We start from the raw sequence: 27923 nt of genomic DNA on the forward strand, positions 1-27923 counted from the left end.
TAATGGAGGAGAACTGGAACTTGAAAGAAAACCTATTTGCCATCCCTACTCTAATTCCTTAAGGTTGTCATGCCCTAGTCCAAAGCAGAAAGGCACCAAATAAATGGGATTGGACCAAAGCTGCCACTTAGTGGGGACAGATGAGGAAAGATGCCTTTCCAAGTTAGGTGCCCTGGGACTGCAGCCACAGGGGGGGGGTCCCGAGGCCGCCGAGCTGTGGCCAGGGCAACACGTAAACTGACAGGCTGTTCTCAGAAACAGCCACTGTAGCTGCTCACGCTCTCACTCAACTGGCCTCCCTGTTGTTTTAGAGTTGGTGGACTCCAGCTCCACGTGTGAGAGCTAGGGCCCTCTCAGGCCCTCCTTAAGGACAGCCAAGTATTCCCGACTCCCAAGGGAAAGGGGAGCCACACTCCCTTTGGCTAGAGCTCCCGTCTGGCCCCAAAGCTGTGGCTGGCGTGAGTCCCAAGCCCTGGGGAGTCCCTGCTGGGAACAGGAGAGGAAGAGAGTCAGGACTTTCGACCTCACAGGCGCCAGGTCTGGCCTTATCCGGCTTAGGAAGCTGCGGTCTTTTACTAGCTCTTTCTAAAGCGGCAGAACCAGACGTCCCTTTCTGACATGTTTCGATTTGGATTTTTTTTATTTGGGGGCTTCTTTGGGTTCCTCTATCAGTGAGACTTCGGGAAATGTGTAGCCACGTCCCCTGTGGTCATTGCTTCGCTAAGCAGGTGCCTTGGGTCTGGCGACAGCCGTTGTCACACCATCCCAGGGTGAAAGGGGAGGCTAGTGAAATCCTCCCCTGTGATTTGGAGTGGCCGTGTTGAGAGGAGCCAGGGGCGCGTGCTCTTGGGAGCCCTCAGCGGGGCCAGTGCCCCCACTCAAAGACGGGAAGTGAGCGTTACACTTCTGGATTATTCCTTCCTCATAACTGGTGTGCCTGTGTTTCCCGTCTACATTGAAATTCTTCTCTTCACTAGTAGCAGAGATACGCTAGAGCTTATTTGAGGGGAAAAAAAAGGTCAAGAGGTCACCAGTTATTGTAAGGATAGAGGGATGTGTTTGTCAAGGTAGGTTATGCTCTGGTAATAATTAAACCATAAAATCCCAGTGGCATAACACAGCAAAGGCTTTTTTTTCCCCATAAAGTCCACACTCCGAGTTGGTTCTGGGGACTCCGGGATCCCAGTGCTGCCATCTTGTGGTTCTGTCGTGTCAACACCAATCACCACCTCTCCTCTCCTCTCTGCTCTCTCCCTGCAGACGGGCGTTGTTTTACCTTGCATGGCCATCCACAGACCTCCAATTTACATAACTAGGGGCACTGTGGGTCAGTCTTAGATTTCAAGGAGAAAAAAACTCCAAGCGACTCAGCTCCTATAGCACCCACCCACTTCTAACCGATTCTGGTTAGGAATGTGGGTTGGGGCAGTCAGCTGGGGCATTTGCAGGGCCCCGTGCAAAATGAAAATGCAGGATCCCTTGTTCAAAACGCAGGAAAAGGGCTTTCTTCTTTCTTTAATGGTTTTACTCTCCACCTGCTGTGGTGGGGTTTTTTATTTACTATTTTGTGTCATACTCCTCAAGTCGTGGGATGCTCGCAGAACAAGTACAGGCCCTCACAAGCACAGGAGACCCCACTCTGTGATGAAGGCATGCAGGGCACATGTCCAACCCAGGCCGCCACTGGTGTGGAAGGTGGCAGCAGTCGCTGATTGGGCGGGGACTGGGGCAGATGCATCAGAAACCCGGGAGGCAGCAGAAAACTTGTCCTGGAGAGGCCAGGAGGCAGTGGGAAACAAGGAGGCAAGTGGGAGGCAGGACCATATATGAACCAAGGCTTCAAGTCCCCACTACATGCTCCATTATCCCATCGGGCCAGCCCCACATATGGTGCTAACATGAACTTGGCTGTCCACATATATCCCCAGGGGTTCTGTTAGTCAAGAAGAGAAGAGTCAAGAGCTGAGAAAACATCCTGAAAAACAGTTTTCTCAAGGCCCAGTTGGCACATATTATCTGACATTTGACATTAGTATAATGACACATATTTAGGGCTTTTTCCAGGTGTAGGGGGCCCTTGGGCAGCTCTGTAGGCATCCCGAGTGGGCGTCGGGATACAGGCTCACCGTCGCTATAGCACTCTGCTTCTGAGCTCTTTGGAAGGTTTGTCTTCTTTCTCTTTTGAAATTCTCTTCTCCATTAGTTTCAGGGCTCAGGACCTCCTGAATTCCCTCCTGTACCTTCAGTTCACTCTCTCTTTCCTGGTGCCTCTTCTATCATCCGCCTCCCTCCAGATGTGGTGTGTGTCCCCCTCTCTCTCCATCCCACAATTTGGCTCAACATTTTACTCTTGCCTCCAGACGAATAGCCTTTCTAAGGGTCAGGGACCGCTTTAGGACTCTGTTGACAGTGACCGATTCTTTTTCCAGAAAAGTTTCACATCTGGCCAGGGGTACCCAGGACTATCCACTCCCCAGTCACCTGTGATGCTTGGTGAAAATGCATGTTCCTGGGCCTCACTCAAAATACAAACTGCATTAGAATCTCCAGCTGGGGTCTGGGTATCTGCATTTTAACAAGCCTTCTAGGTGATTCTATGGACTCAAATGACTAAGAGCTGTAGCCACGGGTGTCAGTGAACCTCAGGTCAATGTCAGGAAACCCTAATCTAAACATTTCACCGTAGTGACGCTCTTGGCCATGACCAAAGTGTCCTAAGTATATAGCTCTAGCCAGGACCTCTCTCCAATACTCCTGCATAGAAATGGTTATTGGACTGTCCTGAGAACTCTTGAGACCTATATAGACAGCCGATTCCTGCTTGGTGACCTTTTTTCTACCAATCTGCACCTCTGAATTTGGTTCCATCTGTAGTCTGGAATGATTGATGGATTTCTTCTGACCTCCTTATGTGTGTACGGACACACGCCATCTGGTGGTAAAGTCATGTCACCACAGGCTACACTTTTCAGCAAATCATTTTTGCCCAAGTGGGACTGCATGGATGGAAAGTATATATTCAAACACTTCTTCTTCCAAGACTCGTCACATCTCCTTCCATCCGTATCCTCAGTTCCCTGTCATCTGAGTGTCCCCTACCCAATCAGACATGGAGCTCATTCTTCTGCCAAAATACCTCTTGAATTCCTAGCTTTCTCCACAACTCTACAGTTACCAACTGATTTGTCCACATCCTTTCCCCTCATTTTAACTACAAAGATTCTCTGGGTGTTTTCTCCCCACCCCACCTCTCTTTTCTCTCTCATCTTGTTCCCTAGTTGTATTCAACTTCCATCTACAGAGAGGATCTCAAAAACACACTGATTTCTCAGTGTCATCCCCCATTAGAGACCTACTGTAGCTCCCCACTGCCTTGCAGACACCACCTACACCTCTCCTCTTGGTGTTCACATGCTGCCGCCCCACACCCACCCCTCCAAGTACTGACTCAGCCTCATCTCTACACACACCAGGTTGGCCAATCTTCCCCCTTTCTTTCACCCTGAATCATGCAAGTTCCCTCCCCTGTGCCTTTGCTCCTGGCTGGTCCCTGACCTGAGCTGTCCAGCCATCATGCCTGTGGCCATGTCAAGCCCATTGTTTCTTCAGTGCCACAGCTCAAGCCTCACCTTCTCCGGAAGCCTTCTCAGACTGCCATGTTGCCAGTACCCCTTGGAGGGGCTGCTTCTCTGTAACTCGCTCCCTTGTTTCATTGTGGTTTCAGAGTGTCTACCTTTTCCAGCTAGATTATAAACACAACAGACACAGGGACCAAGATTTCTGCTGCCTGGTAGACTTTTGTGCACACAGTAAATGCTTAGTAAATGGCGGTCTTCTGAAAAGTCACAGACTTGGATTTGTAGAATGACCTTTCTACTCCAACATGGGTAAACATATATGTTCTGGAAAAACAGAAGGACTTCATCTGCTCACATTATAAACCCATTGGCTTGTCTGAGTGCTTAAATAAAATAATTGACAATGAGACTCTCCTATTTGTGGAAGCAAAATTGTTTTGTTGGATTATGTGTAAATGGTTCATCTGAACCCCTTAGATCCTCAGGTAATTACACACTAAGCAAGGTGTTTGTTACCTGATCTGGACCCTCAGTTGTTCTCAGGCTATTTCGTGCAACAGAATAGAGAACCAGCTTCTGCTCTCAATCGCTCTGGGTGGCATGAAGGAGACACGCTGGCTGGATGAGAGCTCTTGGGACTGCTTTCTCACGACAGCCAGACCTCAGCCCTGCAATGACAGCACGCCCATTTCCTGATGCTTACCTGGGCCTGGCTGCACTAGTGCCCTCCTGAGTTTTTATCAGGTCTCATTTAATGAAGCTGATTGCTTGAGAGATGACTGATTTATGAATCTATGGTGAAGCCCATTCAGAAATTATTCTTAGTTCATTGAAACCTAAGCAAAAGTGGTTTTGGTTGGCAAATTGTTGAATTGCTTTTAAGGTTCTTTTGAGTGAATGTGCTGGGTTCTAAATAAAAGGCGTGGAGTGGTTGCTTAGGGCCAGTAGATGGTTAGTACTTGTTAAGAGGGGGAAAGTGCTCTTTGATTTGGGGGTTGTGGTGCTGGCTTCACTTCCTTCCAGGCATGCTTTATCATCTAAATTCCTTTTTCTGTTGTAGGCCCACCTGGCCCACCAGGTAAGAGTCTGTGGATTTTCTTACTTCCAGGGGGAGGATGTGGAGGGCTAGTTCCCCAGGGCTGCTCAGAAGGGGTGGAGGCGGGAACGGGGGAAGAATCCAGAGTGTGTCCCCCTCCCTGTCTCGACCCAAATCACGAGCTCTCCTGTCCCCTCCCACCTGAGAACCTGCCATTACCATTCCCCATCTGTCACTGCATGGGGGGGCAGGGGGCAAAGGTGGAAAAGGAAGGGAAGAGGCAGGAGAAGATCTGGAAAAGGCACTCATGCCCGTCCAGTGTCGCTGGCTAAAGCAGATCATGTTAAGCTCAGTGACGATTTTTTAAGATGGTCTTGTTTCCCGTGTTTCGACGCAGGACCTCCAGGAGTTGGTGGGCTTCCAGGACACAATGGATCAGATGGACAGCTTGGTCCCCAGGGCCCAAAAGGAGAAAAGGGAGCACCTGGAAAAAGAGGAAAAATGGGTATTTTGGCAACTTTTCTAGTTAATTCCCTTGTTGCTTGTCTCAGTTATTGCTTTTCAGATGGGCCCAAGCAGGATGCGGTGGGGAGAAAGTGTTACCTCTTTGCCTGTGGGACCGGTTTAACTCTCTCCGGGAAGCCACTGTGTGCCAAAGGTTTATATCTACCTGGAGAGCGGCCTCCCTGAGAACTGATCCCGGCTCTTCTGCTCCTCGGAGGCAGATGGAGGAATGGAAGGGGCCAGAGCTGGCAGCCCTGGGGAGGGACGCTCCAGGGGCTGTGTGCTGATGCCCCAAGTTCTTTTGAGGCTCAGGTCCTGCCCTGCCCTCCCACTGCCTCCTCCTGCCCAGCAAATCCTTGTGTTTGGCTGAAAATCAGCTGATGGACGCCGGCCCCTAGGTGTTCTCGGCTAGAGGAGCAGCTAGGACCATTTGAATAGCAGGGTAGCATCCGGGCCCCCCTTAGGCGGGCACTCAGATCACATGGTCCTGGCATCGCAGGATGACGACACCGCTGTGGCTGGCCTCTCCGGAGGGGTTCTGCTGCCCTGCAGCGAGGGGCATTATGGCAAAGTCCTGGAAACATCCGTGTCAGACGTGTCCAGGGAGCCGTGAGAAGCGGGGGCTGGTGCAGGGCCTGGCAGGAGCCTGCGGGCCAGCGAGGCAAGTTCTGAGGGGCCCTGAGCACCAGTGCTGGGCCGTGCATGGAGAAGGCCTGGAAGGTGCACCGACGAGAGCTAGCATGAGGCATGGTGGGGGCTCCAGTGCAGAGGGTAGAGACTCCCCAAGAGGCTTCCGGGAAGGCCAGGCTCTGAGCCACCTGCGGACAGTACCGACTCCACCAAACCCTCTTGTTTATTTTCAACCTCTTAGCTCTGCAACGCCAACTCACCTAGACAGGCCCTGTGCTAGAATAACTACTAGAACATTCTTCCAGATGACATAGTACCCTCTTCCAGCACCTCTGCTCTTCTAAGCACTTTAAGTGAGAACCAGCGGAAAGGGAGAAAATTGTTAAATGGCTCTGCCGCTTGGCCAAGCCGACATGCTCATGTTCCCGGGGAGCAGCCTCTGTGAAGATGGGCCCACACAGGCCAAGTCAGCTCAGTCCTCAGAAGGCCAGCCATTCCAGCTTTAATTACGGAGCAGTAACGGATCCTTACATGTTAGATAATAATCATAATTATAAATGAGCATCGGCGTTGAATAATGATGGCCATCAGGGTGCAGACATTTGGTTTATCCCAGAAAGGCCCCAGAAATGTAATCCAATCCTGAGGATTCAGCAATGAGTATCCTGAGGGCCAGCTATGAGGGGGAGGAAACCACCGTGGTTCTTTGGGTATGGAACAGGTGGGCAAGGGGTGACTTTCAAAGGGGTGACTTACAGATCCCTGGCTTTGGAGAGGTGTGCTTGATATGCAGCCCACAACCCAGTGAAGCCAGGACAGGAAAAGTTCATTCATCTCTATAACACCTATTTACATGGCAGGTCCTGTTCTAGGTGCTGGAGATCTAGAAATGAAAAAGCTGACAAAATCCCTACCTTCATGAAACTCACATTCCAGTCTGGGCAGAGTGAAAATAAACAAGCTAAATAAGTAGGAAAGAATCATCTGTTATGCGGTGCTGAGTGCTACAGAGGACGCACAGTGTCAAGAGAGGGAATGACAAGTGTGTGTATGCGGCGGGGGTGGGGGGTGGGGTGACTGCGGACTGGGAAGCCAGGTAAGGGTCCCTGAGAAGGAAGGGAGCAAACACCTGGGGGAAGGGAGAGAGGGAGCCAGGGGCTATGGAGGGGGGTGGTCCAGCAGAGTGTGTGAGGCCGGTGTGCCCACGGGGTCTGAGGAGCGGCAAGGCGGCCGGGGCGGATGCGATGGAGTCAGGGCCAGAGAGATAGCGCCAAGTCAGCTAGGCCCTGGCATCGTAAGGACTGTGGCTGGTACTGCGAGGGAACTGGAAGGATTGGCAGCCGCGCAGAGAGCTAGCTGCCCTGCCTCACCCGGCAAGCCCCGCCCCCGGCACGGATGCTGAGAGGGGGCCAGGGTCTGCTCACCGGGGGAGGGACCAAATCCTTGGTCTCCGGGGGATCCCACGGGACCTCCAGCCGAAGACGCAGACCCTCCTCTGCAGCTGTCTCCCCGTGCGGGAGGCCTCCGGGCGTCAGCGGCATTAGAACGAGAAGCGTTCGCTAAAGCTGAGCAGAGAAGTTGAGTCACTAAAGGGCCCAGGCCGTTGTCCCTGCCCCGGGCCAGGGGAAGGGGAGACCACCACCATCCTAGACGTACAAACACAAAGAATGTCTGCCGAGCCTGGCTCTACGGAGAGGTTGTTGAAAGCACATTTCCACCGTGGGTCAGCTCCGCCCCTGCCCCGGGCCCTGAACCCCAGCGCGAGTGCCCGGTCCCCTGCCAAAGCCCTGAAGCTGTGTGTTCCCTCCTCTGCTTCCTTCCTTTGCCCGACAGTGGGCTCACGTCCTACCCAGCACTCAGTGTTCTCGCAAGGAGGAGAGCGCAGAGCTGGTCAGGGGACCTGGGCTTTGTTCAGCGAGCACTGGGAAGACACTGAGGGGTTGCAAGTAGCAGAGAGTGACAAGGTCAGGTCTGCTTTTCTAAAATAACACCGTGGCCACCACCTTGTGGAGAGCACACGAGGGGAGCAAGGACAGAAGGAGGGAGATAGTTCAGAAGCTACTCAGTGCACAGGTCGAAGGGATGGCAGGCCAGGGGGATGGAGAGCGCGGTGGAGTTGAGTGATATTCTGGGGGGAAATCAGCAGTAGCCAGTGGTGGGTGGATATAAGGAGGAAGGGGGAGGGGGACCCCAAGACCGACTGAGATCTCTGTCACTGATGACCGCTCTGTCCTGAGGAAGGGAGCCCCATATCAACTCAGGTTCAGAGAAAGAAGAGTGGCTCAGCATGGGATGTGCTGAGTTTGAGGTGCCTTGAAACGTCCAGGAAGAGATGTCGGGGGCCTTGGAGATGCATGCAGATCTCTAGTCAGTGGAGACCCTGGGGCTCGAGGTACACAGGATGGGCCCCCTGAGGCGGTGCGCATGTGGGCGTGGGCACCGTCACCTTTGGAGGGAGCTAACAGAAGAGGAGGGCCTGGATTGAGCCCTGAGAAGCAACAACATCTAATGACCAAGTACGAGGGGAGTGAGCCAGCAAAGGAGGCCAAGAACGGACTGAGTAGCAAGAAGACCAGGAGAGGGCGGGGACATCTGTCAGCAAACATTTATTGAGCAGGTTCCAAGCCCTAGTGCGGAAACAAAACAGATGCAGCCCCTGGAACTTTAAATCTTTGGTGGGAAGGCAGAAATTAGAAGTCAATAATGAAATACATCTGCAATCACAACATGAGATACCCATCTGAAGGAGAGAACAGGGGTTAAGAGATACAGTACAGAGAGGGAGGGTCGCAGAGGTAAAGTCTGAGGTCAGACTTGAAGGATGTGAGCAGGCGGAAGGTGGCCCAGGTGGAGTGCACAGCACCCACAAGGGCCCGACAGGTGTGGCTGGGGGCAGGGAGGCGTGCAGAGAGGCCTTCCAGGACCTTCTGATTAGTAGTATGAATCTCCTGCTCGGCTCCCAAGAAAGCACGGCAGGGTCTCATACAGGATGTGCCTGCTGGGCCAAGGTCATGACTGTGAAGAAGGAGGCGTTGTGACCCCGGCCAAGAGTTCCGGGATCCACAGTGGTTTTGCCAGGCAGGGCTGGGAGAGAGGAGGGGTGGGCGTGCATTCCAGAAAGAGAGAACAAGTGCTGTTTCTAAAAACAGGAAAAAGAGCCTGTGTTCCGCAGAGACGGTACTCAGGCTGGATTCTGCCCTCTAGCAGTGATCCTCTGAACAATAGTATGCAAATAGCTAATATCTATTGTCAGGCATGCTACCAAGTACTCTCTATACTTATCTCATTTGGTCTTCAAAACCACCCTCAGGAGATGGATATTTTTGTTGGCCATATTTTTTCCAGATGAAGAAGCCCTATCTTTCTGTCTCTCAAACAGGTCAAGCCCACCCTTGCCCCAGGACCTTTGCACTGCTGAGGCCACTGCCTGGAATACTCTTTCCTTGCCCTTCCCACAGCTGATCCTGGTGCAGGTCTCATCTCTATTGCCACCCCTCTTCAAGTTCGTCCCCCACCTCTGTGTCTAGCCCCTGCCTCATTCCTGTTGTGTCAAAATACATAACCCTTCCCGGAAACTCTCTCCTTGCGTTTGCTTTTGATGCACTGATGGTCTGACCCCCGAGGAAGGATGTGAGGTCCATGACAGCCAAGCCATGTCTATCTTGCTTAGTCCTAACCTCCAGGGCCTGGAACACCCAGCGAAGGGGGGGCAATAAAGTCCATGTTGACACAAATGGACATAACTTGTCCACTGTCGCAAAGGTAAGAAGTAGAGGAGGCAGGACTTGAAACCAGGTCTCTCTGACTCCTGGACCCCTGCTCTTTAACAAGACTACACTGAGCTTCCAGGCTGGGGGGCGGGGGGCGGGGGGGCTGGCCCCCAGCTGTGAGGGTGGCGCCTCCGAGGTGCCACAGGGCAGGAGCTGATGGGAAGGAGGTCAGGCCTTGGGAGCTAGTGCCATTAACTCCTTCAGGACGTAGGGCGGCAGACCCCCTCCAGCCTGAGCCTGATGCTGAGTCTTACGGGGAGGGCCAGGAGGCAGGACATGTGCAAGAATAGCCTGGCAGGCAGAGTTGATTATGTGCCTCTTAGTTCCTGCTCTCCAGGCAGGGGAAGGAGTGGAAGGAGTCCCCGAAGCCCCTGCCTCAGTCCCCGACCGGCTCCGAGGCCTTGGGCAGGTCCCTTCACCGTTGAGCCTTGGTCCCATCTGTAGACTGAGGAGGTCGGGTTCCCACAACTCTAACAGGGTTTCCAATTTTTAAATAGTCTGCTCTAGTGCTTGTCCATGAAGGAGAGACCGTGTCTTATACGTATTCGGTTACTCGGCACAGCTCTCTCCGGGCCCAGGTGAAGCTCAATAATCGATGACTGAAGACTACACACACGCGTGTGTGAACAAGAAGGGTAGTGCATACTTTCCGTCCATGAGGGCTTCTCGTCCAGGGAAGGAGAGGCTGTATCTTACACACAGCTACTGAGTAAATAGCTGGTTACTCTGATCTGAAGACTGCTTTCTCCTGCCAGCAGGTAGTACCGCCAGCAGAGAAAGCTGAACTTGCCTGTGCACGTAAGGGACGAACAGGGCCCCGTGTAGAAGATGGGTTGTATAGTAGGGCTAAGTGTAAGGGACAAGAGAGAGCGGTGTGATCAACGTCTGAGAAAATAATCAGAGGGGAGCTATGGAGGGCTTTGCAGGGGTAGAAGAGAAAGGCCTAGCCTGGAGGGACTGTTAGTGAGACTGCCCCTGGATACTGGAGGGGACCCTGGCTAGATGGGTGTCTGCAGGAGGCAGCGGGGAGCCACTGTGGGCTCTTGAGGAGATGAAGAACCTGATGAAACCAGAGTATAGAGCTCTAGCCTAACCATTGTTTCCGGGAGATCGAAGTATCGGAGATAACCCTCGGTTTCTGACCTTGGCAATGCTGAGAACAACAGTGGAATAGCATGCGCTGGAGCCTGATGGCATGGTCTGGGTCCTGGCTCTGCCACTTACTAGCTGTGTGCCCTTGGGCAAGTTACTTAATCACTCTATGCCAGTTTCCTCATCTGTAAGATGGGAACAATAATAGTGTCAACCTCATAAGGTCATTTAGAAGATTAAATGAGAGATATGTATAGGGTTTAGAATACGGCCTGACACATAGTGAGTGCCCTATTAGTGTTAGCTATTGTTTCCAAAACTTGGTTTTTACCCAGAAGGAAAGCTAAGTTGAAATGCCTGTATTCATTTGAAAACACCGACTTAGACGCAGAGAGAACTAAAGAGACTTAAATGTGGTCAATTTTGCAACTGACATCTTCTATGAAGTTTGACATTCTATTGGCTCAAAACCAAGCATTTGCTTTTTTTTTTCCATCTGTCTCTCACTTTCTCACTAAGGGTTAATACTGCATTGTCTTCTCTAAAAATTGAATCCTCATGCAACAGAAATAAATGCCCTCCTCTTTATTCATCCCAATCTTGGGACCGGGTTTTGTGTGACACCCCCCCGGCCCCCTTTTGCTGCCCTGCCTCAGTCAGCGACAGATGGTCCTGCCAAAAATAAGCGGTCCTCCCTCACCCCCTGCCGTGAAGATGCTGAAGTTGACCCCAGCAACATAATGCAACCCCCAACTCTAAAGCTGGTGAGATAGTTTGTTTTGAGTGTGTGCCACAGGGGAGGGAAAGTAGCAGAGAGCCACTCCTAGCAGACGAGGCGGGCGAGCAGAATCCAGCCTTTCTTCTCTGCAGAATGTGCTGACTCGAAGCCTGCCAGGACTCACACAGGATGCACTGTGCGGGGGGCCGGGCCGTGCACAGTGTAACAGCACTGCCGGGCGCTGCCTCATCAGGCCAGGGAAGAAAGTGCCCCCCCCCTTGGGGGGGGGGGGGTCCTCCGACAGTGAATGGGATAGGGTGGTGCTGTACCTCCAATGTCCCACGGCCAGGGCACGGCCAAGGTGGGACAAGAGGAAACTGTCAGAGGCATCGGTCAGGAGAGAAAAGACAGACTGTATGGAGACAGAACATCCCCCGCCCTTCCTTACCGAAAGCGGAAAAACGATCGTGCAGGCCCAGCCCAGAGTCAAAATACATTCTTAAGCAAATCTCTTTAATATCTTTAGCTTTAGAGCCTCACCCCTGTAGGAGCAGCATAACCACAACTGCATTCCGGAAGGAACGTTTTCCTGTCTCACACACGGCCTTTTTGAGAAAGAAAAGGCACAAGAGGGAGGAATAAAGGGGAAATCGAATGCTGATGCGGAGAGGCTCTTTGTGACTAGAATAAATGCTTGAAAGAGAAAACCCCGAAGTAACTAGAAGATACCATTTCCCTGAGCACTGCGGAATCCGGGTCATGTGAAACCTTTAGAAGGTATCGGTTATCCTCGGCGCATTGTGCAGGCCCAACTCTACGGCAACGTTCTCATCTTTTGTGTCCTGCAGATAATGTGCCAAATTGCCTATTTAAAATCCCGACAAAAGGACGTCTTCCTATGCAGAGGCCCTTGATTAAGGGCTCTTCTTGAGTGAGTGCGCCACTTTCCAGCCAGCTGTCCTAACGGCCGTGGGCAGGGGTGACCCAGGGCCACGGGGCTTGGCTGCCGCTGCGAGGGAGGCCTGCCCCCTGCCCACAGGCGTGGTTTGCCATCTGTGTGACTGCACCACGCCCAGCACAGGCCCCCGCGGAGCAGAGGCGCTGCCCTGGGTCCCCAGGCCCTCTGTCGGCGCGCGTCGCCCTCTCACTCCCCCGCAAGGGCTGAATGTCATGGTTGTCATGAAGATGCGGTTTTTGTGGTTGGCGGCAATCTGGCAAACACGACTTTGTGTGCTGCGTTGTCTAACAGTGATCAACATTTGAAGGTTCTTGAGGACACTGCTGTCCTCCTGGGGGTGGTCTGGGTACGGTCCCTTGAATTGGGAAGAGCAAATGCCACACTGAGTGTGTATCACTTCCCCGGCATGAAGGAAAGGTGCTGAGAGCTCCAGATGTAGGTTTTAGGGGATATTGCCTCTTGAGGCAATGCAGAATCTTCTGGTATAATCTGTGATATGATGGGATGTAATACCCTCCCTCCCCACTGCTGACAGGACTTGAGAAGAGCCAGTCAGGCAGCATAGAGAGGCTTCTGGGCTGGGATGTGAGGTTAATCTGAATGACCTCAAAGTTGCCTTCCAATCCTGAATTCTCAGATTCTCTTGGGACAGTGATTTTGGAATCCTATGGGGCTGGTAGGAAGCGGGGCCAGGGTGGGTCCAGATCTTAAAATCTCAACTGTTAATCTGGAGGGAGGACAATCGCAAGGTTGAAAAGATGACAGGGAGTAGGGACTGGCCAAGTCGATGAGCGTAAGAGAGGGGCTGTGGGCACTCACGTAGCCAGAGCCTATAAGAAGGAACATGGCCGCGGTGGGGGGCACTCCTGGGTGTTCAGTTGGATAAGCCTCTGACTCTTGGTTTCAGCTCAGGTCATGATCTCAGGGTGGTGTTATCGAGCCCCACGTTGGGCTCCAAGCTCAGCGCAGAGTCTGCTTGAGATTCTTTCCCTCTGCCTCTCTGTCCCCCTCTGCCCCTCCTCTCTCTCTCAAATAAATAAATAAATATCTTAAAAAAAAAAAGGAAGGGGCTTGGGGATAGGCAGGGTAATTAGAAAAGAAAATGAATGGGTCCTAAGCCCTCTTGGTTATAGAAGTTGAGAGGAACCAAAGGTCTGTTTTGCACTAAAACATGCCTCTGGCTCTTCCTTGCTGCCTGAAATCTCTGCCACTTTGAGCAATATCTCCAGGAAGCTGTTGTGAGAATGAGCATGTAGGCCCTACAGATAGGGGACTGTGTTAATAGATTCATATCTGACAATACCTCTGCCCAATATTAGGCAATCCCTTTCCTTCTCAGGGCCCCAGGGTCCCTGAGTGCTCAGGAGTTCTGGTACCTTTTTTATAGGTTCCATGAGATTTTCTACAAAACAATCAGCTATCTTCAAATAAAGACAATTTGAATCCATCCTTTCCAATCTTTCTTTCTTTTCCTTTCTTTCTTTCTTTCTTTCTTTCTTTCTTTCTTTCTTTCTTTCTTTCTTTCTTTCTTTCTTTCTTTCTTTCTTTCTTTTTCTCTCTTTCTTTCTTTCTTTCTTTTTCTTTCTTTCTTTCTTTTCTTTCTTTCTTTCTTTTTCCTTTTCTTTCTCTCTCTCTCTCTCTCTCTTTCTTTCTTTCTTTTTCTTTATTGCACTAGCTGGGACCTCTGGTATCATGTGAAATAAAAGTGATGAATATTGATGCCCTCATCTTGTTCCTGATCTTAGGGAGAAATCAGTGAGTCTTTCATTTTAGTCTTTCATCACTAAGGAGGAGGTTAGCTATAGGTATTTTTATAGAGGTCCCTTTTCAGATTGACAATGTTTCTTCCTATTCTTTGTTTGATGAGAATTCTTATTAAGAATAGGTGTTACTGAGCAGGGAGCCTGCTTCTCCCTTTCCCTCTGCTGCTCTCCCTACTTGTGCTCTCTCTCTGTCAAAAAAAAAAAAGAATAGGTGTTAAATTTTATCAAATGCCTTTTCTGCATCGGCTGAGATGATACAATCCTTTCCTTTCTTAAACTGTTACTGTGCTGCATTACATTCACTAAACGATTCAAATCGTGGACTCTATTCTGGCAGTGAAACTACTCCCAGCTGTTTAATACTTCTGAAGCTGGTTTTTAAGTTTAGTTATAATGGATCCACAGCAGCCTTGACTCTTGGGCTAATTTAGCCTCACTGCTGAGACAAGACTTTTCCAAGGACTTTACCCAATATCACATCATTTTCTGAGATCTCTCTGCTTTGCCTGGTGGGAATGAAGCCCTTTCCCTGGGCAAGCACTGAGAGTTGTATAGTGAACTTCCTGTTTGTTCTTGCCCTGCCTCGTAGTTTCACCCTGCAGGTCATTACTCAGCCAAAGACCCAAGGAGACCCCTCTGAAGTTCTCCAGAGCTCTGTCTGCACAACCACCTCCTTCTGCCTCATGAACCCTAGCCACCTCTACCTCCCCAGACTCTGGCTTTGGTCTCCTCACCTCAGTGAAATGGCGAGGCTCTATTTGGGCACCACTCCTTCTGCTTGTGTCTGGAAACTACCTGCCAGCAGTGACCAGGGCAATCATATCATGCACCTTGTTTGCTTCCTTCCTCCCGGGGATCAGAATGCTGTGTGGTCCATAACGCATGCTGAGAGGGGCCATTGCCTAGACTCTTACCCATGTCTAGCTGACAGGGGCAGGTCCGCAGTTCCTGGAGTTATGGCTCCCCGGGAACAGAGGCAGACAGTCCACCTACTGCATTTTATCCACACTATCAGCATCCCTCTTAACGCTTATGCTAGAGTAACTTTACCCATTTTGCTCTTTTGATGAAAAGCATTTTGCACTGGAATGTCACAGGATCAGATCCCTGCTGCTCACCTAGTGGCCTCATTGATGACCACAGTAAGCCCGAGCTCCAGCTTCTCTACAATGAGAATAAGGATGACCGAGCAGCCTACCCGTCCAGTATGTTGTGAGGAAGAAACCAAGAAGGCAGGGGACGACACCCACCCTTCCGGGCACCACACAGACCCCTCTGTGCGCTCCGTCCTTCCTGCATGGCAAACTTCGGGTCAGGCCTTCCCTTCCTTCCACTGTTGCTGCAATTGCCCCTTTTCTGGTCCACTCCTCTCCAACCTGTTGACCCAGCCAAAGGTCCCTAAAATATTCACAAGAGCCACCCGGAAACACTAGTCTTTAATGAGTTTGGATCATGCTGCTGACCTAAAATGTCAGCAACAAAGTCTTAGGTATTTGGTTGTTGAAGCTCCTTCACCCTAAAAGTACAGTGTACAATATTACAAAGTGGTGTACCAGAATTTCTTGTACTACAGGCTAATAAATCATTTTCCTCCCCTCAGGGCTGCCTGGAGCCACAGGAACCCCAGGGGAGAAGGGAGACCCTGGTGAGCTAGGCTTGACTGGAAATGAGGGCCCAGCAGGGCCAAAGGGTGACAAAGGAGACAAAGGAGAGGTGTCCAATGATGTGCTCCCCACAGGTAAGTGGCTGGCACTTGGGCCCAGAAACCGGCCTGGTTTTTAGGACAAAGGCAGCTTGGGTCTTCTCTCCTTATCTGCTTTATGCGCCCATTTGCTCTGCAGCATGTTTTAGGGTTCTGTGTTTTCAAAAAGGAGAAAATCGTGCATGTTATCACAATGTTGGCGAGACCAAATCTCAAATGTAAGCATAAGTAGTTTAGATAATTCCAGTCCAAAATCATGGTTAGATTGAATGAGGATGAAGAGAACTTCCTTTTTCCAAATATCTATTAAGTCTAGCACAATCTAGAACAAGACAAGTAAGCAAGCAATTTAAGGTACTTCAGAGGACAACTGACAGAGAGCTCAGACATTTTCTTCACAGCCCAGGTAGGGTCATCTTCAGATCTTTATTCTAAGCCTTTTGACATAGAATTGGAGCAGACATGGTAGCTGATCTCCTTTTTCTGGTTTCCAGCCCAGGCTCAGAGCAGACAGTTGGCACCTGGGAGGGGCCGGGGGTGTAGAGATAGCAAACCACAGAAAGACATGGTGGAAAGAGTAGGTGACAGCTGATGGTCATGGACGAGGAGGAGGCAGAAGAATTTTATAAGCACAGTACTTCAGAGACCACTCATATCATAAAAATATAACTATCCTTATGTATTCAATAAATACTTTTGAATGTCAAAGAACACCATTTATGAATTAGCAACTTTGCTGGTAGCTGGGAATATGAAGATGAAAGTGAGTGAGACAGGACCTATGTCCTGAAGAAGCTAGGATGATAAATGGTCAAGAACAATGAACCTAGGGGTGCCTGGGTGGCTCAGTCATTAAGCATCTGCCTTCAGCTCAGGTCATGATCCCAGGGTCCGGGGATCGAGTCCCGCATCGGGCTCCCTGCTTGGCGGGAAGCCTGCTTCTCCCTCTCCCACTCCTTCTGCTTGTGTTCCCTCTCTCGCTGTGTCTCTCTCTGTGTCAAATAAAAATTAACAAAAAATCTTAAAAAAAAAAAAAAGAACAATGACCCTGAAGCAGTCGCCCATCTAGCCACGCAAAATGTGTTGAGCACCTATTGTTTGCCAGGTACTGTGCTAAGACCAAAGCTCAAATTATGTTTAGCATGCTTTGTTTCTGAAACAGGGAGGGTGCTATGCAAAATACATAAAATTTAAGAAGTCTTTTGACAGCATCAAATATAGGTGAATATACTTTGAAAATATGAGACCATGTTATACTTCAGTTATATAGGAATCTACACATCCCAAATATCGCACTCCCCTACGCTACCGAACAGGTGAGGGGTGTTGACAAAACATTCAGGAAAGCAACATCCCTGAGTGTACCCCAACTCCAGGGAGCAGACAGAACTGAGTGTCGTGGTGGGCAGAGAGAGCAAACAAGGCATATGAGGGTGGATCATATATGCCCTGCCTATAGATCTCTGCCCCTTTCAGAGTGGGCTTGGACTTGCCTCTGGCCTCTGTGACCCTGGCTTACCCATTCAAGAGAGACTGGAAAGGCTTATTTGGTCTGGCTGGGAAGAGGCAACTAATAAGGCCTGAGATCACCAGTCAGCTCAGGACAGGAGGGTAGAACCAAAGGGCTAAATGGCCCAGCCTCATGGCATCCTTGTGAATGCTCCAGACAATAGCACATGGAAAGGACTGTACCCATGCACACTGGCCATCTAAAGTTAGAGCACTCACGCCAGTGACCTCAGTGGATTCTTCCAGGGCAAGACAGGGTGGATGAGACTCAGTCTGGAAATGAAGAAACAGGATCGGAGGGTTAAGCTGCCTGCCCAAGGTCATAGGCTGGGCCGGCTCCCCTGATCTCTTCTACCACACAGAGCGGTGCTTCTCCTACCTGGCAGCGTATGAGGAGGCTTTCAAAAATACAGACGACCAGTCTCCCCACCATTTTGACTTAATTGTTCTGTGTGGGGTCCCAGCACTAGAATTGTATTAGAACTCCTTAGGTACTCAAATAAGTAGTCAGGGTTGAGATCCTTCAACATGGCCAGTGAAATGAGCATGAGCTTTGTCATGAGACACACCTGAGTTTGAGTTCCAGCCTTGTTCCCAGTGGTGACCTTGGGCAAAGCACTGAACTTCCCCAAGACTCAGGTCACTGAGGGGCTACTAATACCATCTCACAGAATGGTTGGGAAGAACAATGGGTAGGAGATTTGTAAAATTCTTAGCACAGTTCCTGGCACAGGGTTGGAACTCAATGTCTGCTATGGGTGCATCCTCAACTTTGCATGGACGAGTGCTAGAATACAGTTATGCCTGGGAAGGGGGGCTCAGCTGTCCTCCCTGGAGCTGCTCATTCTCCTTTCCCCTGGGAGAAACCCATCTCTGTTTATGGCTCTTGAATCAATCTCTCACCCCACCCCCCCCTTCTCTCTCTCCAGGTGCCAAAGGTGACCAAGGCCCGCCTGGCCCCCCTGGACCTCCGGGCCCTCCAGGTCCCCCAGGACCCCCCGGAAGCAGAAGATCTAAAGGCCCCCGGCAGCAAAACATGTTCAATGGCCAGTGTTCAGGTCATCAGCCCCTGCCCCAGGGATCCTACCTCTTTGGCTAATGATCCCAAACTCTCAGGCTTCACCCAGGCTTTGCAACCAGATTTCTTAAACAGAGGGAGGAGATTTTGCCTAAATCGAGAGTTCTCCCTTGCACCAGGCCGTTGGGCTGCTTGGGCGCTCTGCCCTGGGGGTGAGAACTTACAGCAGGTTTAGAATTGGGCCTCCCATACCCTCCCCTCCTCACCCTCCTCTCAATTTATCCCCAGACTATTCCTCTTCCTTGCCAAACCACCATCCCTCTCCCCTGAAAGAGTCTCAAAGGCTAAGTCATTCACTCTGGGAGCGTGAAGGGCTTGGCTAATGCTGGGAAGATGGGGGGGGGTTCGGCTTGGTAACCTCCCCACGGTACTATGGTTCTGCCCTCGCCACCACCACGCTTTGCGTGCTGACCACGTGCGGGACACAGTGCTAAGTGCTTAGTTCGTTGGATGCTCACAGCAGTGCCACGACATGGGAATCGGTATTGCCACCAACTTACAGATCCCAAACTGAAACACCAAGGAGCTCTGTAGCTTGCCCAAGGTCACTCAGTTAGGAAGTGACAGAGCTGGGATTCACATCTGCCTGGCTCTAAAACTCTGCTCTTAGAGCATCTTCCTTTCAGAGATGAAATTCACACCTTGAGACTAAGCCAACCAAGAACAAGGGACGCCTGATCTCTGGAAGGCCAAGAGGACTTGTTTGTGGGCCAATCTGTGACAGAGGTGGCCATGGGACTGAAAGCTAATTACAAATGAAGGGCCATATTAATGAAAAATACTTCTGAGGTACGGCTAGAGCTTCTCCCCAGAGAGGTGACCTAGGACCCACTCAGCTGCTGAGGCCAGGAGAAGGCACAACTTGATACCATGACTTCAGTGGGAAGCAAAGAGGGGGAGGATCCTGCCTGGAGTTTCTTTCACACTTTCTGGGGATTTCACTGCCACTTCCCTAATTGGTCTTTCGTTTTGTTAGGTGCCCTCTTCTTTCGGGAAGACATTTTGGTAGCACACTCAGCCGTCAGAGTGGGTGAACCTGTGCTTCCAAAGATGTCACCCCACCCCACCCTCCAGTCAGTGGAGCCTGATTATAATTCTGCCCAGCAGTTAGCACCCTGCCCCTTCACTGGCGTTCAGCACCACTCCCTCCGTTAGCGGCAGCTCTTTGTTCAGCGGCCCTTGGAGAATGAGCTGAGTGGGAACCTTCCCTGGGAGAAGGGGGGGAATCGGACCTGAGCGTTTGCAGAGTCTCAGTTTGCCATAGGCTGTGTCAGCCAGGACACGGGTGTGTAGGGAGGCGCCTGCCCCGGCCTCACCTGCCTACTAAGAGGCTGGTCAGCAGGGGCTGGGCCGCAGGGTTGTGAAAACTGCTTTAAATGAGAGGCCATAATCTTCCACTCTGCCTCCTAGAAATGAGTCCTCGGTTGCCAGGCATCCTGCATCTGAACTTGGCCTTCTCACCTCCCAATTCCATTTCTTTAAGCCCCCTCCGCCCCCACAGCTTTAGAAGCAGGTTGGTACAACACAAATTAATGAGAGCCTTTTCTTCAGACTAAGAACCGGAGGGTCTCTCCATCCCTTTCCTGGCAAAACCCACGTTCCTGAACAGAAACTGCAGATGAAACTCCAAGGCAGCAGGACTGCGTGTGGGGGAGTAATGACACTGTCCCCAAGACTGCTCTCATCAGGGGGCAAGAGGACTTCTGGGAAACACTGGCTCATAGAGTACAGGGGGTCCTGCCCTTTATTTTACTGATAGATTATTCTGTGAGCTTCCCTTGGGACAATGGAGGTGTCCCTAACACCTAACTCACAGGTGATTTGAATCCCTCAGAATTGGTCTAGGCAAGTGGGCTGAACTCCAGAAAGCTTGACTTGCCCCAGACCAGGTCCGCCTCCCCAGCGAGTCCATTCTCTGTGTCTTCACACTGGCCACCTTCCTCCCCTCTGCCCTGCTTCTGCCAACCCAAGACACCTCTTCACCAAAGGTCTGAATTAAGCCCGTCTGTTGAAGGGAACAATTACAACCCAGGTAGGATGACTTCTAGCTCAGGTATAGCCTCACACCAACTGTGAATCAGGCGCCTCTCCAGGACCCATGTCCCACAGACCTTAAAGCCAACACGGGTGGGAGATGGTGGAGAGGAGCTCAAACATCTCTGGGCTCCTTCTTCCTCTGTGGTTCCTCCCTTTGCAGTCCAGGAAGACAAGGTAAAGGGGCCACCCTATTATGAGGCCCCGTCAGCTTCCCTGAAAGTGTAAATCCTTCCAGGAAGATATAATCCATGATCGTGGTACCACCCGGCCAGGGGGGCCAGGAAAGTGTCAGTATGGCTCTCCACTCCCCCCACCCCACAATGCTGAAGGCTTGAACAGGCCACTTTTCCCCTTTGACTGACCTCCTCTTGGGATTGCATTATTTTAGCAACTGTGATTATGGAAAGCTTGTTGGGAACTCCCCAAGTGGAGGGTGGGGGTGGCGTGGGATTGGGGGGAATTGAAAGTATTTGACTTGTTGCTTAAAAGCAAGCAACTAAAAAATGTGATAGGCCTATTGTAAGGGATGCTTATAGGACTAGAGCCTGGGGGGAAGTGGGGAAAGCGCCAGTTATAGAGTTACACGAGTCTCACTGTGCCACCTGCGTTTCTTCTGATGATTGTCATCGCTGTTGTAGGTGAGACATGCGCTACACCGAATGATGGCACGTTGGTTGGAAAAGCTGATGAGAAGGTCGGGGATCACCCTTCTCCACTGGCAGGTACATGAAGCAAAGCGTCTTGTTTTGAAATTCAGAAATTGGACGCCTTAAAGCCATAGCTGGTAGATGAGGGATTTTCCTTTCTCTTCCTTTGGTAGAATCCGTGATTGCTTCTGTTGGAAGTCCAACACAAGTACTGAAAGTTAGAGAGACATTTGGGACGTGGATAAGAGAGTCTGTGAACAAGAGTGATGAGCGGATCTGGGTGACGGAACATTTCTCAGGTACCTTCCCTTGGCAAGGAGGCAGATCTGCGTGGGGGTTGTGCCCTCCGTCGGGTGCCTGCCTTCGGGCTCATTCTAGGTCTGCGGGTCTGAAACCCCCGCTGACTGGTGTCACGCAACTGCTCTTTGGTTTCCAAAGCACAAATGAGCAGGCAGCACACTTCTCAGTTGAGCCCACCGGGGACAAAGCTTGCAGGTCAGGGCCCAGGGGCGGGACCAGGGCGCTCCCAATATAGCTTATCCAGTTTTAGGCAGAGTACCCAGAAAGAAACAAATAGCATTATGATGACAGCATTATAAAGCCCAAAACCATACTGTGGAAGAAATGCTGGAGACAAATTCTTGTGCACTGTCCATCTTTCTTCAAGCTTTGTTGGACAGAGAGCCCAGGGGAGAAGGTGAGGTGCCCTCTTGCAGGCATACTGCCTCCAAGCATGACCCCGCTTGTGCGGCCCCAGACGGACTGGTCAGGGGTTCCCAGTGGGGGTAGCAGGAGCCTCGTGCCAGAAGGGATCTGGCCATACTCACTGGTCAGAGTGGTAGCTGAGACACTGCCTCATCTCCTCAGGGCTCGGTGACTGCCCAGATTACCAGCTGAGAAGGACTCTGTGGCTCAGAAGGAAGGAGGACCGCTCAGTTAGCAGTGGCAGGAGCAGGGAAAGGGGACTGCACAAGGGCCAAGTATTCACTGTTCCCGGTACAGGCCTCTGTCAGTCCGATAGAAGATTTTATAAACAGTCTAGAGTGGTCTGGGAGGGAGCGATGCAGTTGTGCTGGGAGGAGCAAAGCCAACTCTGTGGCTTCTACCTTGGAAGGTCGGTTCAGGAATCCAGAGAAGAGAATTGGCCTTTGAGTCTGGGAGTCTGAGACTCCAGCCTGGACGCGGACCCTTGCAAGACCCCTCACTCTCAACTTCCGTCCTTTTACCTCCCTCCCCTGACTCACTCCCATGCCTGTCCCTGGCTTCTCCCCTGCAGGCATCAGGGTAAAGGAATTCAAAGACCAGCCCTCACTGCTGAATGGCAGTTACACACTCGTGCACCTGCCGTATTATTTCCATGGCTGTGGGCATGCCGTTCACAACAACTCTCTTTACTACCACAAAGGAGGCTCCAACACCATAGTGAGGTGAGTCCCTCGGGCTGCTGCTGCCCTCCTCACGCATCCCAGACAGCACCCGTGTAGTGTTTCAGTTAGCTGAGAGCTACTTAGGGGTGGGGATCTTTCTGTCCCCAGAGCCTGGCACACTGGGGCCAGTCAGGGCTTGCTGGCTGAATGAACCACAGGACACAGGGAGTGAGCCACATGACCCAGCCCTGGCCTGGGGTCTGCCGTATTGCTGGTGGGACACCAGGAGTAAGGTTAGAGCCAGAGAGAAGTAGATCTGGAGTGATAAGAGTTGCCACTCTCTCATCCTTTGAAAAAAGAGGCAGGAGGAACCTAGCACTCTCCTGTCAGGAAGGTGTCACCTCCCGAAGTCAGGTGTATTCTGAAGAACTTCAGGTGTGAAGAATTCCACCTCACAGCTCAGATCATTGAAGACTAAAGACTGAACACAGTGCAAAGTCAGGTGCCTTTTTTTTTTTTTTGGTAAAGATTTTATTTACTCATTTGAGACACAGAGATACAGAGAGAGAGAGAGAGCATGAGCAGGGAGAGAGGCAGAGGGAGAGGGAGAAGCAGGCTTCCCGCCGAGCAGGGAGCCCGATGTGGGGCTCGATCCCAGGACCCCGGGATCATGACCCGAGCCGAAGGCAGACACCTTACCATCTGAGCCACCCAGGCGCCCCAAAGTCAGGTGCCTTTGTGTTCAGATTGATCTGTCGTCCCGATGGGGCCCTGGCCAGGCCACCTCTCTTCCTCTTTGCTCTCCCAAGGGGGAGAGAGGTGGCCACCTGGGTAGACTGAGCCATGTCTTCCTGGCTCCCCAAAAGAATTGCTAAAATTCTGTCTTTGTGGCTTAAGAAGATACCAAGTTCTGGGCTTTAGAGGCAGAAATAGGTCATCTTGGGCAAATCAAGAAAGCGGGGACCTCAGGTTCCAACTTTGCCTACTTACTCCATGGCCTTGGACAAGACACCACCTCCCGTGGGCTGCAGGTCCTCAAGTAAGAGTGAGGAGACGGACCAGAGCCTCTGCAGCCCTCCAGCAGCAGCCGTATCTGAACTAATGCCAGTATTATGAAAGCCATGGTCCGAGTCATTCAAAACAAGAGATAGGACCTGCAGGAAAACTGGGTCCCTGTTCTCTCACCCTCCACCCCCTTCCCCGATGAGGCCCAGACACAACAACCTTGCTGGCATTGGACTGTGGGTTAGGCTGGGGACGGGACACACGTCAGCTGTGGCTGGAATCATCCCCCCTTGGCCTCTCTTTCCCCTCTCCCAGCTCCCCCATCATTTCAGCATGTCCCTAGCTACCTCATTTGGACAGTCTCATGCTAACAGAAAACAGCAACCAACCCACCCTGTTTAGAAGCCAGAACTCCCCAGACACACTCCTTCCTGTGCCCTTTCTCCTCATGTAATACTGTAGCTCCTTATTGCCCCCGGGCTGTGTTCAAGAAACACAGCCGCCAGGGCGCCTGGGTGGCTCAGTTGGTTAAGCGACTGCCTTCGGCTCGGGTCATGATCCTGGAGTCCCGGGATCGAGTCCCGCGTCGGGCTCCCTGCTCAGCAGGGAGTCTGCTTCTCCCTCTCATGTGCTCTCTCTCTCTCTCTCTCTCTCTCATTCTCACTCTCTCAAAATAAATAAATAAATCTTAAAAAAAAAAAGAAAGAAAGAAAAGAAACACAGCCGCCGGGCGCCAATACCAGAGCAATGGCAGTCCTGACCTTCAGGCATTCGGAGGACAGAGAAGCCCGTGAGCTGAGCTGGGCCGGTAGGCTCTCTCAAGCCCTCACTCGCCTCTGGCTTTTTTTCACACTTACTTCAGGGTCTCCTAAAAGGCTTTCAGCTTGTGAGGCTCCAGTGCGCAGCCACGGCCCCACTGTCCCCATTTCTTCTGCTGCTCAATGGCACCCTCTTGTGTTCTTTTCTTTTAGCCTAATGTTCCCGAATTTTCATTCCTGGAGTTAGGTAACTCTTGAATCACAATCAACTTTTCTGATCTGGTCTGGGTGTGGAGTCTGCCAAATCAGACAGCCTCCCGGAGCCGAGGGCAAGGGACTCCATGCTGTAGCTCAAGGTATCCAATCACTTTCCTGATGAGAAAACTGACTTCAGGGCCGTGCCTTGGCTACATCTCTTCTCAGCTGCCGACTTCCTGCTTCATTTAGACCACTGTGACATGTTTGTCTTAAAAACTCCAGCAGGGGGTAGAGGAAGAACCCCCAAACATGCAGTTAGAAAACTTAAATTCAAACTCTGGCTACTTATGTTCCCGGGCCAGTCACTTCTCCATTCTCATTTGTAAAATGAAAAGACTGGACTAGCTCATTTTTTAAGGCCCCCTGCAGGTCTAAGAATCTTAGAGAGGGCATTTCAGGAGCTTAGCAAACCCCGGAGGAGTCATGAGGGTAAGGAATGTTCCTGGGGTCACGTGGCTCACAGGGGGACACTCAGATGGAGTCACCATCCTTGACATCCTTGGTGCACAGAGCATTGTGGGTAGACCTGTAGAACGGGCATGACTTGAAACTTAGAAATGCAGAGTCCCAGGCCCTGCCCAGTTTAATAGAGCATAGCCACAAACAAAGCCACCACTGTCCACAAAAGTGCTGACTCATACCTGCCTTTTTACACATTTCAGATTTGATTTTGGCAAAGAAACATCCCAAACTCTGAAGCTTGAAAATGCCCTGTATTTTGATCGAAAATACCTCTTTGCCAATTCCAAGACTTACTTCAATTTAGCTGTGGATGAGAAGGGCCTTTGGATTATCTACGCTTCAAGTGCGGATGGCTCGAGCATTCTCGTCGCCCAGCTGGATGAGAGGACATTCTCTGTGCAGAGGCACATCAATACCACGTACCCCAAAGCCAAGGCCGGCAACGCCTTCATTGCCCGAGGGGTCCTGTATGTCACAGACACAAAAGATGCGAGGGTCACGTTTGCTTTCGATTTGTTAGGACAGAAACAGGTCAGCGCCAACTGGGACTTGAGAACCTCCCAGTCCGCTCTTGCCATGTTATCATACAACATGAGAGACCAGCACTTATATTCGTGGGAAGACGGCCATTTAATGCTTTATCCTGTGCGGTTTTTGTTATCTACATTAAACCAGTGAGGAGATGCATTGCTCCCCCTCAGTAACCTTCACATGTTCTCTGGCATCATTTATATCCCAACATAAATCCTGTCTCTAGGGTAACCAGGTACGTAGCTGTCATAACCTCATGACATGGGTGTTGATATGGTCAGGGAACCCCCTTTAAGTTCAGATGCCTTCAGGGAAAATAGCAAAGTCGGAGTCAAAGTGGCTGAGATCTGGTGATTTCCCCACAGACTAGCTGGGCAGGTTACACCCCCCCCCCCACCTCTTTGGGCCTCATTTTCCCGACCGGTAATACGAAAAGGCTGGCGAAGATGATTGGCAAGAATTCCTCTACCTGTCAGAAACTCTGTGACTCTTGGCTGTTGCTATTCTCACAACTGTTCCACATTTGGTTTTGGTTTGGGGGTATTTAGCCACGTGCTAAGCAAATTTACCTCCGAGTTTCTAAGCCCAATTACTTGAGCAGTGAATTCCTGAGTACTGACTTGTTTTCAGTGCCTTCGGAAGCCACGTGGACCCTTTCAGGTTGCGGAGGCATCAGATTGCCAATAATTTATTACCTTTCCCTGCCTCCGCACCTGCCACCCCAGCACCAGAATGACCATTATCCTCAGCTCCTGATTGCCGCTCCAGGATTAGCAAAAGCCAGGCACAGCTGCACGCTCAGGTTTGCTAATGAAACAGAAACAGGCCCTTCCAGGCTCCTGTCCATCTCTGATCATGCTGATTTGCAGCGGTGGATAAACGTTGCCTCCTCAAGTCCCCCGGGCCGCTGCTTCCACAGCCACGCCTCTGCTCTCAGAGAACGAAATCTTGTGTAAGTAGGCATGAACGTGGCTAGCGCCACGGGAAGCACTGGGCAGTTTTCGGGAGAGGCACCGTCCGTGGCTGCTATCTACAACGGGGACGGACAGACAATGGCCCTGAGACCAAGCATGCCCACTGCGGCTTTCTGTAAGTTGTGTTGGAACGCAGCCACACGCATTTGCTTCTGTATCCTAGTTCGTAACTCCTCCTACTCTACAACAGCAGAACTAAGTCATAGCAGAAAAGTTGAGTAGGGGCCCCTAAAACACTAGACCCTCTGGCCCTTTACAGCAAAAGTTTGCCCACCCCTGATCTAGGATACAAAGTGAGCCTGACTTTTGGGCTTATTCACCAGGGGCTGTTTGTTATGTTTTGTTTTGTTCCACACTAAGAAGGAATAATTGACATGGTTTGAGTGTTTGGTCGACGGGAAGAGTGAGAACAGCATAAAATTAAGTGGCCCTCCCCAAAAGCAGTTCGTAAACTGTTCTTTCCCTAATACGGTTTTAAAGGATGTGATTGGGTCCCCTTGGACACGAGGAGAAAAATCCAGCTGAACTTGCACCTGAATGCCTTTAAGTATGTATTTTCTGCCAAAGCAGCTCTTCAGACATTCTGCAGCCTGGAGTCCAGGCAGGGCTGCCAAGAGAAGAGAGGAATCTGGAAAGTTACTGGGGTCCCACAGCCAGGAAGGGGACCTAGGGATTTTTCATCACTTTGCCTTCGCTGAATTCATGTATGTGCGGGAGGAGAGCTACACGCTCGGGGGTTCCCCCCGCCAAGTTCCAGTTCGTACCTGGTGGCCCTGAGTTGTGGCTTTATACCGTATTAATAGAAGCATTTGAAAACTTAGGGGCTATACACATTTGAATATTTAAATCTCCCTCATCACTGAAAACACTTAGGCAGCTACTGGGAACTTTTGTTACTGTTGTATTCTCAAAAGAGCCGATATTTGAAACTTTTTCTCCACTTTTCTATCAGATTGGTTGTCATGGCAGCATAGCTTTGAAAAAAATACACTTCAGATTCATGTTAAGATCAAGGCATCGGGGCACCTGGGTGGCTCAGTTGGTTGGGCGACTGCCTTCGGCTCAGGTCATGATCCCGGAGTCCTAGGATCGAGTCCCGCATCAGGCTCCCTGCTCGGCAGGGAGTCTGCTTCTCCCTCTGACCCTCTTCCCTCTCGTGCTCTCTCTCTCTCATTCTCTCTCTTTCTCACATAAATAAAATCTTAAAAAAAAAAAAGATCAAGGCATCTAATAAATACTAGTCTTCTAGTTAAAGTATTTAAATATATGTGTTGCTGTTTCTGGACACAGGGGACCTGGATATGAATATAGTTTCATAGTAATAGTGGTATTAGTAACAGTAATATATACAATACTAATTGTATATATGGTAGCAACCCAAAAAGGTTATTGAATGAGCACATACTCCTTTTAGAACAAATTTTTTAGAAACCTCAGTCTTGATATGAGTTATCCTGGCTCCCTTAATTGTGGGGATAGAATCATATACTTACTGCTAGAAAAGCTCATTCTGGGATTTTTTTTTTTTTTTCCCGTGGCAGAGTAA

General features: G+C 50.8%; 1 protein-coding gene across 2 annotated transcripts in view; it reads left to right on the top strand.

The window, feature by feature from the left end:
- Positions 1-25997, top strand: part of GLDN (gliomedin) — a 66344-nt gene extending 40347 nt beyond the window's left edge. Inside the window, exons 3-10 of one of the 2 annotated variants that reach the window (XM_025884244.2) lie at positions 4639-4656; positions 5012-5119; positions 15650-15787; positions 18190-18318; positions 21014-21097; positions 21196-21321; positions 22299-22449; positions 25073-25996. In XM_025884244.2, the coding sequence (XP_025740029.1) occupies positions 4639-4656; positions 5012-5119; positions 15650-15787; positions 18190-18318; positions 21014-21097; positions 21196-21321; positions 22299-22449; positions 25073-25550 (1232 nt within the window). In that variant the 3' untranslated portion in view covers positions 25551-25996. Of the gene's footprint in view, positions 1-4638; positions 4657-5011; positions 5120-15649; positions 15788-18189; positions 18319-21013; positions 21098-21195; positions 21322-22298; positions 22450-25072 lie in introns of both variants that reach the window. The other variant, XM_073877452.1, reaches the window with a different exon arrangement.
- Positions 25998-27923: the final 1926 nt, after the last annotated feature.

Source organism: Callorhinus ursinus, unplaced genomic scaffold, assembly GCF_003265705.2.
Source record: "Callorhinus ursinus isolate GAN/ISIS: 27379988/994484 unplaced genomic scaffold, GSC_fseal_2.0 scaffold25, whole genome shotgun sequence".
Lineage (NCBI taxonomy): Eukaryota > Metazoa > Chordata > Mammalia > Carnivora > Otariidae > Callorhinus > Callorhinus ursinus.